Genomic DNA, 12,212 nt, shown 5'->3' with positions numbered 1-12,212 from the left:
TCTGATCCTCCATAAATAGTGCAGCATTTGAGGTACCTTTAATATATCTATAGATCCTCTTAATAGTGCTCCAATGCTCTCTTCCAGGATTCTGCATATACCGACTAACTGCTCCCACTGTTTGAGCAATGTATGGTCCTGTACAGATCATAGCGAATATCAAACTTCCCACTGCTTGTGCATATGGTACTCGAGACATCTTCATCCTCTCTGCTTCACTGCTAGGACACATTTCAAAGGATAACTTGAAATTAACAGAAAGATGGGTCGAGATTGGCTTACTATCTTTCATGTTCAAGCGTTGCAAGACTTTCTTCAAATAATTTTTTGGGAAAGTCAAATCTTTCTGTTACTTCTGTTTCAATGAACTTATATCTCTAGAATCTTGTTTGCTGGTCCCAAGTCCTTCATATCAAATTCTCTAGCCAACTGTGCCTTCAATGCTTGGACCTGATCTTTGTTGGGACCTGCTACCAACATGTCGTCCACATACAACAACAAAATGATATAATCATGATCAGACATCTTGAAATATGTACAAGGGACTGCACTCAATCTGTTGTATCCAAGGCTCGTGATATAAGAACAAATCGATTGTACCAACACTTCGACGCCTGTTGAGACTATACAAAGATTTGTTCAACCTGCAAACCAAGTTCTATTTGTCTTTTTTCCACAAAATCTTTGGGCTGGAGCACATAGATTTTTTCTTCAAGATTTCCATGAAGAAATGTTATTTTCACATCTAACTGTTCTAGATGTAGGTCAAACACCGCACACAATACCAACACTACTATGATTGTTGTAAGCCGAACTACAGGAGAAAATATCTCATTGAAGTCAATCTTTTGTTTATGAGCATACCATTTTACCACCAATATAGCACGACAACGCTCCACTTGGTTATTGCCATCATGCTTGATGTTATAGACCCAAATGGTTACCAATTTCTTTCCTCTCTCGAAGTAGTGTAAAAAGATCCCAAGTTTTATTCTTGTCTAATACCTCCAAATCTTCTTGCATTGTCATCCACAAGGATACATCTGAGCTTTGAGTAGCCTCGTAGAAACTCGATGGCTCACCATCCTCTGATAATAGACAATATGCAATATAGCTTTCAGTGACATAATCTGAAAGTCAACCTGGTGGTCTTCTGTCTCGAGTTGACTACTTCACATTGGAAATCTCAGACTCAACATGTTCTTGTTATTCGTAATATGATACTGCTTTACAAGAAATTTGATATCCATCCGTATTATTTTCCACCTAAAATATAGGAGTTTCTGAATTCAGCGTGCCTTTGTCTCCCTTTACTTTATCTTTCTCAAAGATAACATCTCTCCTGATGACAAGCTTGTGAACAGTAGGATCCCACAAACGAAACCACTTTACTCCATCATCATAACCCAAGAAGATACATTTTTTGGATTTTGAATCTAACTTCGATCTTTCTTGCTCATTGTACAGAAGGTACACAAAACTTCTAAATGTATGCAAATGAGAATAATCTGCCGGCTTCCCAATCCACATCTCCATCGGAGTCTTCAGATCAATCGCCACTGAAAGAGAACGATTGATAATATAACAAGCGGTTTTAACTGTTTCCGTCAAAAAGACTTTTCTAGACCCGCATTCCTCAACATGGCTCTCATTCTTTCCAACAAGGTCATGTTCATCCACTTCGTCTTTCCATTATGTTGAGGTGTATAAGCTCTTGTGAATTGTTTTTCAATGCCCTCATTTTGAAAAAATGCATCAAACTCGTCACTGGTATGTTCTCCTCCATTTTTAGTCCTCAAATACTTGATTTTCTTTTCAGAATCAAGTTCAATCCACACTTTAAAATCTTTGAAGATCTGGAAAACATATGATTTCTTCTTGATTGAATACACCCAACATCTCCTATAGAAATCATCAATGAACGAGACAAAGTATATCGCTCCTCCTATGGATACAACCGGTGCTTGCCAAATATTTGAATGAATCAACTCCAATATGCTTTTACTTTTGGCAGTGGAAGTGCCAAACTTTAATCTGTTTTTTTTACTGGTAACACAATGCTCACAAAAGGGTTGTGACACTTTTGTAAGTCCCAGCAGCAGCTTCGTTCTGAAAGAATTTTCAACCCTTGTTCTGACATATGCCCGAACTTTCTATCCCATAACACTGTTAATTCTTCTCCTGAACCAATTTATGCAACATCTAGTTCTGCTTCTTTGTATATTTCTTCCAAAAGTACATACAGATTTGCAGCAACCTTTCCTGCATTCACGATCACAAGTGCGTCTTTCACAATTTTCATGATCTCTTTCTTGATACGGGACAAAAGATTTTCCGTCAGTTCGTTCACATGTCACGCCTCCTGTATGGTGCGAATTGTGCCATCAAATATTTTTATTTTGATAGTATCGACCCCAGCGATTCCAAGGCATGTTTATTTCCCATGAATACAGATCCTCTTAAGACTGGTTCAGAATGGTCAAACCACTCTCTCTGAGATGTCATGTTCCACGTTGTCATGAATCCATATCCATGTTTCACAAAATTTGTGCATGTTTTCTGTAACTGTTGCTGCTTAACTGAATAATATTTCACCACCGCCTGAAGTACTGCTGATAGGTGTTGTTTTTATGTGTTTTATTGCATTAGTTTTGTGTGTGTTTGCATTGTGTGTGCATTTCATATACATTTTGTTCGTTTTAGAATTTGCATATGTATATGATCGTGTCTAACTCTTGCGTGATGAATTTGCAGGTGAACTGATTAGAGAACTGAAAGTGAGATAGAAATATACAAGCCAGCAGAAACTGGAGAGCACTTGCCAGAAGGATCAGCGCTCGGACGGAAGAATCTTACCGCTCGAGCGCGAGAAGAGATTTCTGGATGTGTTGATAGAAGAGCTGGCGCCCGAACGGTCGGATCTTACCGCTCGACCGCGAGTGGTGCCTGTGCCAAGTGAAAATTACAGAAGACTTCGCGCTCAGGCGGTAGAATCTTACCGCTTGAGCGCAAGTGCTGCACCTTAGAAACATAATTACAGAGAAGTCGACGCTCGGGTGGTAGAATGTTACTGCCCGAGAGGTACTCAATTTGGAAAAAATATTTAAGATAATTTCTTGCTTTTCGGGGGAGGTTGCCAAGTGTGGCTGCATAACGGAACCTTAGGGACAAAAAAGGACAGACTTTTCAGTAGCCAAGGAGTTGGAAGGAGAGAAAAAGGCTTGGATAAAGCTTGGAGTTGAAGATTTCAAGATTTCCGAGTAACGTTCTTTGCGTTTTCGTCACATATAGTATTTCTAGTTTAATTCCTCTTATTTAAATATTATTTTGCTTAGTTTTATCATGAATTATAGTAGCTAATTTACATTATTTGTTGGGATTTTAGGGGATCCTACCCCGAAACCGAGTTTAGTTAATTCATCTATCGACTTTTGATTTATTCTTGATTGTGCTATTATTTTCATTGCGTTGTTGAAGCGTAGCTAACTTTAATAACGATTTCATATTGCGAATGAGTTCGAGAGAATAACTTTTGATATGAACGAGTACCATAATCCGTGGAAGTACAATTTATATAGAAAATGAAGTCCGATACACGTCGATAGTCATAGTCCAGTAGGTCCAAAGCTAGGGGATTTCATAGAACGACATGCAATTCACCTTTGATAAATAATTAAAGAGATTTAATTACTTCACTGCGTTGAATTAGTTTGGCATAGCTCGAGAGGGCTTGTTCAATTGGATAGGAAATCATGTCGAAAGCGTAGATTTTATCGAACGAATTAAGTAAATTAGCGAGGAGTAGGTGAACCGAGATTCTCAACAAATTCATTTCTCATGGAGTATTTAATCAATCATTTTAGATTATTTATTTCATCATTTAATTTGTGAATCATTTCGTTGAGCTTTTGTTTAATCATCGTAGTAGTAAGCAATCATATGAATTATCATTGCTAAAGGTTTAATAACTGAGAATAACAATTTCGAAATTCAGTCTCTAGAGGAACGATACTCGTACTCACGTACACTATATTATTACTTGATATCGTCCACTTGCGATTATTTCGAGCTTGAATATTATAAATTTTTACTAAGGATTTTATAGTGCAAGTTTTGCTCGACCAAGTTTTTGACGCCGTTTCCGGGGACTGTTAATCCACAATTTTATTCATAGTTATTTACTTTAGCATTCTTGATTTTGTTTTGCTTGACACCTTTGATTTATTTGCATGTATCACTTTCGGTGCATGCCAAGATCTTTAAAGTCTGAACTAGAGATATTCAATCCTAAGATTGAAAGAACCCTACGCAGACGATGACAACAACAGAGGTTTAGTGACATGATGAACAGGAACGAACGTCAGGAAGAACATCTTCATGAAGATCTATGAGTCGAAGAGCCAAGGCGCATACCCATGCTGGAGTACACACAACCTTTGCTTGATGGAGAACGTCCAAGCATAGTGCGACCAAACATCAGGGCAAACCAGTTTGAGATCAAACCAGCCATTATTCAAATGATTCAGAACACGGTCCAGTTTTGGAGAAATGTGCTAAATGACCCAAACACTCACATTGTCGAATTCTTATAAATTTGCGATACTTTTAAATTTAATGGATTTTCTGATCATTCTGTTAGATTGCATTTATTTCCTTTTTCTTTGTGTGTGAAAGCTAAAGCCTGGTTGAATTGTTTACATGTAGGTTCAATCACAACTTGAAAAGATATGGCCAAGGCGTTCCTCTTCAAATATTTTCCTCCATAAAAAACCATGAAGCTGAGAGCAGACATAACCACCTTCTCTCAATTTGAGCAGGAGTCACTCTACGAGGCTTGGGAGCACTACAAGGACTTACTGCAGAGATGCCCACATCATGAGTTGCCTCTTGGATTGGTTGTCCAAACTTTTTACTATGGTTTAATTTCGTATAACCATATCATGATAGATGCTGCGGCCTGTGGGAATCTGCTGAGGAAAACTGGCCGAAGAAAGTATGAGTTTCTGGAGGAGATGGCTGCTAGCAGTTATCACCCTCAATCTGAGAGGAAAAATTAGAGGAGGAGTGCAGAAGTTCACCAAGTAACTGACTTTTCTGCTGTCACTGCACAATTAGAAGCACTTAATAGGAATAGACAGCTTGAATGTAAACGGTACAGCAATGCGCCTGCAAGAGTATTCTGTGATAAATGCGGAGGAGAACATTATGTTAAGGATTGTCAAGACAGTGGTACTTTCTATGTGCAAGAGAAGGCACCCGTAAATCAAGTGGGGATTCAAAACCCCTTAGGAATGATCCATATTCAAACACATACAATCATGGATGGAGACAACATCCCAACTTCTCATGCGGTGGTCAAAACAATCAGAATCAACTGTAGGGAGGACAACAGTATGGTAAGCAACCAATGTATAGACATGAGCCTAGAGAGGAGAAGACTAGTTTGGAGCAAATGATGTCTAAATTTATCTCATCCACCGAAACTAGACTACAGAACCAGGATGCATCGATAAAAGGGTTAGAAAATCAGATAAGACAGTTAGTTAAGATGATTGCTAGTAGAGATCCGGGTACCTTGCCAAGCAACACTGAGACTAATCCGAAAGAGAAAGTGAAGGCCATAGCATTCAGGAATGGAAAGGTACTTGAACAAGAGAGGAAGGAAAAAGGGGAGCCAAGAGAGGATCGGCCGACATGTCGACATGTAAGTCTTCTAACTCTACACCCGCACTACGCAATCTAGAATTTTTATTCCTCCACCTTTCCCTGCATCATTAAAAAGGCGAAAATGAATGTGCAATTCGGTAAGTTGCTAGAAGTATTCAAGAAATTGCACATTAATATTCCTTTTGATGATGTTTTGATGCAAATGCCTAGCTATGCTAAATTTCTGAAAGATATTTTAACGAATAAGAGAAAGTTAGAAGATCACATGACTGTAAGCTTAACTGAAAATTGCTCTGCATTGGTACAAAACAAGATCCCACCAAAACTAAAAAATCCAGGTAGTTTTTCTATTCCTTGCATGATTGGTGATATTTTTTTCATAAAGCTTTATGTGAATCTTGGTGCGAGTATAAATCTTATGACTTTATCTATATTCAGGAAACTCATATTAGGAGAGCCTAAGCCAACAAGGATGTCCTTGAAACTAGCAAACAGATCTGTCAAATATCCGAGAGTAGTCATAGAAGAGGTGTTGGTAAAGGTGGATAAATTTATATTCCCTGCAGAATTTTTGGTGCTAGACATGGAGAAGGATATGAAAATGCATTTAATTCTGGGGAGACTATTCTTTGCAACTGGTAAGGCCCTAATTGATGTGCAAGAAGGGAAGTTGAGATTAAGAGCGGAGGACGAAGAAATAACTTTTGATGTCTTTAATGCTCTTAAACACACACTGCGCACTGATGAATGTTTTAGAATTGATGCTTTGGATTCACTTGTGAAAAATATTTTGCAAGATGCTGTGAAGGACCCATTGGAAGGCACCCTCACAACTAAATTAAAAGAGGATGACTTGGACGAAGAAAAAGCGAAAATACTATCGAAATGCATTCAATCAACAAAAAAAGAGGATTTGATTGAGTATCGAGGAGACAAGGAATTTAGGCCCAAATATCAAACGAAAGTGGATCGGTTTATTTTCATTCCCGAGGAAGTGCATATTTTACCCGGATCTTCTTCCATAATGGTACGGAACAATAGTATCATTGAGGTAGATACACAAATTACTTTAAATATAAGAGTATACTTTAATGTCAACCATCCATGGAGGAAGCCAATGAGGATGAGATTGGAGGATTTGGGAGATCGAAGAGACTTGACCCCTCCGAAGTCAAACATTGAGGAACCAACAACGCTTGAGCTCAAGCCACTGCCTGCATACATAAAGTACGTATACCTAGGTGAGAATAATAATCTGTTTTTTCATTATTTCGGCTGCTTTGGAAGATGCTATGGATGGAAAACTAAGGGTGTCAAAATACGACACGACCCGTCAACCCGACACGACCCAACACGAAAAAAATCAGGTTCGGGTTCGGGTTGGGTGGATTCGGGTTAGTGCCATGTTAAGCGGGTTTCGGGTTGGGTCGCGGGTTGATTATTATTAGTTTTTTTTTTTGATTTTTTTTTTTAAAAAAATTAATAAAATTCGGGTTAGACGGGTTGAGTCGGGTTATATGGGTTCGTGTTCGGGTTGGTGGTTTTCGGGTTGCTTCGGGTTCGGGTTGGGTTCGGGTTGAAAAAAAAATAAAAAAAATTTCGTGGGTTGACACGAAACCCAACCCAACCCAACCCACCCGATTGACACCCCTATGGAAAACTGCTGCAAGTTCCTAAAGAGTACAAAAAGACGTACGCCTGGAAGGTGGCAGACATCAAGTGGATAAGTTCATCAATCTGAATGCACAAAATCCTGATGGAAGAGAAGTATTCACCCCTCGTGCAACCTAAGAGACGACTCAATTCGAAGATGCAAGAGGTAGTGAAGGCTGAAACTATCAAGATTCTCGATACAGGTATTATTTATCATATCTCCGATAGCGCATGAGTAAGTCATGTTCATTGTGTGCCTAAGAAATGGGGTATTAATGTGATCACTAATGGAAATAATGAACTTATTCTCACTAGGACTATTACGGGGTGGAGAGTGTGTATTGAATATAGAAAGTTGAATGATGCCACCCGTAAGAACCACTTTCCCCTACCCTTTATTGATTAGATATTAGAAAGGTTATCGAGACATGAGTTTTATTGTTTTCTCTATGGATTTTCGGGATACAACCAAATCACTATAGCACCTGAGGACCAAGACAAAACCACTTTCAGTTGTCTTTATGGCATTTTTGCTTTTCGACGTATGTCCTTTGGTCTTTGTAATACCCTACTACTTTTCAGCGATACATGACTGCTATAGTCCATTATATGATTGAAAATTTTCTTGAAATATTTATGGATGACTTTTCTATCTTTGGTGCAACGTTTGATGAGTGTTTGCAGAATCTGAACGTAGTGTTGAAAATGTGTGAGGAGACAAACCTAGTGCTAAATGGGGAGAAGTGTCATTTCATGATACAAGAGGAGATTGTGTTAGGGCACAAGATTTCTGAAAAAGGGATTGAGGTAGACAAATCTAAAGTGGAAGTCATAAAAAATCTAACACCACCAGCATCAGTGAAGGGAGTTAGAAGTTTCCTAGGACATGTCGTTTTTTACCGAAGTTTCGTTAGATATTTTTCTAAAATTGCTAAGCTCCTATCTTCCTTGCTCATGAAAGATGTGTCATTTAATTTTAATTCTGACTATTTGCAGGCATACGAGAACCTAAAGGAGTGATGGTGACAGCTCTTGTGTTGGTGGCACCAGATTGGGATCTGCCCTTCGAGGTAATATGCAACGCCAGTGATATGGCGGTTGGGGCTATTCTAGGCCAAAGGTGGAACAAGGTATTTCACACTATATACTATGCGAGCAAGACTTTAGATGAAACACAATTAAATTATGCAACAACTGAAAATGAATTGTTTGCAGTAATATTTGCACTTGATAAATTCCATTCATACATTGTTTTGTCAAAAGTTATTGTGTTTACTGACCACTCCACACTTAAATATTTGCTTGCTAAGAAAGAAGCCAAACCACGATTTCTTAGGTGGATCTTACTTTTACAAGAGTTTGACCTCGAAATAAAAGATGTAGAGAACGTAGTAGCCGATCATCTTTCTAAGCTTGAGCATGTTAGCAAAAATTGTGAAATTGATGAGATAGATGATTGGTTTTGGATGAACAGCTGTTAGAGATGAAAAATTGTCCATGGTTTGTGGATTTTTCTAATTTTCTTGTTACAAGCACACCTCTCCCCCCCCCCCCCCCCCCCCCCCCCCCCACAAATTAAACATTTCACCATTTCACCAAAGAAAGAAATTATTTTCGGACGTGAAATATTATTTTGGGAGGAACCCTTATTTTCAAAATCTGTGCAGATGTCATGATAAGGAGATGTGTAGTGGAAGAAGAGATGTGATCGATTCTTAGCCATTGTCATGACCGCGAGGTAGGTGGTCATTTTGGACCCACACGAAAGGCATCCAAGGTTCTCAAATGTGGCTTTTATTGGCCAACTCTATTTAAATATGCACGTTGATTTTCCTCTCTTGTGATAGATGCCAGCGCACATGTAAAATTTCTAATCGACATGAGATGCCTTTAAATAATATTATTGAGTGCGAAGTCTTTGATGTTTGGGGTACAGAATTCATGGGACCGTTTCCCACTTCTTTCACAAAAAAATACATTTTGTTTGCGGTTGACTATGTTTCCAAATGGGTGGAGGCAGAATCACATGCCACAAATGATGCTCAAGCGGTGCTGAAATTTTTAAATAAATACATATTCAACAGATTTGGAACACCACGAGCAATCATTAGTGATGATGGCACCCATTTTTGCAATAAACGTTTTGAAAATTTTTTGGGCAAATATGGGATCACTCATAAAATCTCCACTCCCTATCACCCCAAACAAGTGGTCAATGTAGGTGTCGAATCACGAGATCAAGAGAATTTTGGAGAAGGTTGTGGGGATAAATCAAAAGGACTGGTCGTTGAGGTTAGATGACGCGCTTTGGGCATATATCACTGCTTTTAAAACACCTATAGGCACGACACCATATCGTCTAATTTTTGGAAAATCGTGTCATTTATGTTGAGTTAGAACATAGAGCTTATTGGGAAAAAAAAGCACTGAATCTTGATTTTGCTCTTTCAGGTGAACACATGTTGCTGCAGTTGGACCAATTGGAAGAATTCAGGGGTCAAGCCTATGACCTGGCGTTGACCTAAAAGGAGCGTACAAAGCAAGCACATGATAAGCGCATTACATTGAGGGAATTCAAAAAAGACGAAGCGGTGCTACTGTACCACTCCAAGTTGCGCTAATTTCCTGGCAATGTCAAGTCAAGATGGACGGGCGTTGACATGATCACCAAGATGTTCCCCTCGAGAGCCATAACTTTGAGAGATGGAAAAAATGAGTTGTTCACAGTCAATGCTCAACGACTGAAGCACTATTTGGGTGGCACAGTGGAGCCACAAATTGGAGTCGCTCAATTCCAAAACAATCAGAGCTGAGAGGAACCTACAGTCTAGCTCTCAACTATAAATTTAGAACTAATTTATTTATCTTCCTACTCGTTTTTATTTTTTTTAGTTGAGTTTTTAAACTATATTCGGTTGTTTTCATTGCTTTTATATTTTTTAAAAAATTGGGGGCAAAAATATTTTTTGTTCGCGACTGAGCGATAGGATTCAACCGCTTGAGCGCGAACTACCGCTCGAGCGCGAACAACTCTGCTCAACATAAAATTTACAGAACAGCTCACGCTCGAGCAGTGATACCTTACTGCCCAGGCACGACTGACAGTAAATAGCAGCCGCCCCTTTCCATTTCTCATTTGCGCGAACCTTATTCCCGCACACCTCCAAAATTTTCATCTGAAACTCAAGCTTTTGTTCGTTTCTTCAGCAAGAATCGTTCCCTTCCGGCTCCAATCGACTTTGTTCTCACTCCTCAGTAGGAATTAAGCGGTCTCTACTCTCCGATCACCTTCTACAACACCCTTTATCATGGCCCCCAAGAAATTGAAAGGCAATCCCGACTCTTCCTCATCTTTTTCAACTGATAGGACTCGATTTGTGAATGAGACGGCTAGGTCATGATATGTTCATGCAAAAATTCATAGAAACCCGATAGCCGAGAGAGGATTTTGTATGCAATTTGAGGATAGACATCTTGGGCTTATTACGAGTTTGAGTAAGTAGGGATTAGAAAAGTTTTGAAATCAATCCACTGCCGCTGTTGTATTTGTTGTGCGGTAATTTACGCAAATGCGGCGGAGAAAACAGATGGTAAGGCTTTTGTTAGAGGTAGACTTGTGCCGTTTGATTGTGTCACATTTAACTCACTGTTAGAAACGGACGAGGTTGATGACTCTTGATTCAAGGCATTGGTCGCTAATCCTAATTATACTATGATACTCGAGGCACTGTGCCATCCGGGAGCGACTTGGAAATCGTTGGAAAGGCCGCCAAGTTGTTTTGATGAGAAATATTTGAAAGCCAAAGTTGTCATGTAGTATCTATTTGTGGCGAGAAGGATGATGCCAATCTCGCATAAGAGAGAGGTGCCGAAGGAGTGGGAAGTGCTGCTATTTGCCTTGTCCAAGGATTAGGAAATCAATGTAGGAAAGCTCATCGATTCGCAAATCACGGTGAGTGTTCATAATAGCCACATCGGTCTGTTCTTTCTCACCAACATATCGGAGTTGTGTGCGAGGGGGGTGTTGTGTTCTGTGATGACGATGAGTGGTTACAGCCGATGAAGGTTATTTGTGTGGAGGACCTATAGAGGAAGAGTTCTAAACGACAGATTGACTTCCTCACTCACGAGGGAGGTGAAGTTGGATCGAGCACCGTCACCCCGCACTGCCTACAGCCACAACCCCGAAGGCATTCCCAGAACGATAAGATGGATGAGTCGCTCGCCTTCATGGCTCATCAAGACCAAGTCAATGCGAACTTTAATGTTCACTTTGCCTACGTTGAGTCCCTGATGCGCACCATGCTTATTCAAGGGGGCGCTGACCCAGAGGCTATACCACCACCTCCGCCATTCATTCCCCCATTCTGCTTTCAGTATGACTATTAGCAGCAGGAGGATGCACATGAGGGTACCATCGCCAGAACACGACGAGGAAGAGCATTGATCAGGGGAGTTCATTATTTCCCCTTCTTTTCGTTTTATTTTATGCTACATTGTGTAGTTTGTTACCATCATTGTTGCATTCTATCATTTACATTGCATATTTTTTTTGTGTTAGGGCATCTGTTTTTTTATATGTTTCAGTATTTTGTGTAATGGGGACATTGCACACACTTAGTATGAGGGGGTCGGGGGTCGTTTGTGTATTGCATGCATTGTTAATTGATGGTGAATCAATTATTTTGGTAATCGATTATGATTTTTTGGGCTTGATGAATTACAAGTTTCATAGTCTTGTCACTCGTTATTAATACACCTTCAGCATGAACTGTGAATTTTTATATGCACATATAGTGGGTTTTGGTAGTTGTGTGAATGATAATCGAGTTTAAAAATTTGTGGGGGAAACTGGAGAGACGTGAGATGCGAGTAGAACTTGAATGAATATC

At 39.5% G+C, this 12,212-nt stretch overlaps 1 protein-coding gene across 1 annotated transcript; it reads left to right on the top strand.

Annotated features, from left to right (window-relative positions):
• The first annotated feature begins 5,407 nt into the window (after positions 1 to 5,407).
• Positions 5,408 to 9,845, top strand: LOC140810390 (uncharacterized). Its single transcript, XM_073168257.1, has 7 exons — positions 5,408 to 5,704; positions 5,783 to 5,968; positions 6,053 to 6,908; positions 6,955 to 7,061; positions 7,903 to 8,194; positions 8,317 to 8,796; positions 9,772 to 9,845. The coding sequence occupies exons 1-7, from the start codon at positions 5,408 to 5,410 to the stop codon at positions 9,843 to 9,845; spliced, it is 2,292 nt and encodes a 763-aa protein (XP_073024358.1).
• The last annotated feature ends 2,367 nt before the right edge of the window (positions 9,846 to 12,212 follow it).

This window comes from Primulina eburnea, chromosome 13 (genome assembly GCF_022965805.1).
Source record: "Primulina eburnea isolate SZY01 chromosome 13, ASM2296580v1, whole genome shotgun sequence".
In the NCBI taxonomy this organism is placed as follows: Eukaryota; Viridiplantae; Streptophyta; class Magnoliopsida; order Lamiales; family Gesneriaceae; genus Primulina; species Primulina eburnea.
This window is presented reverse-complemented; position numbering and strand designations above follow the sequence as displayed.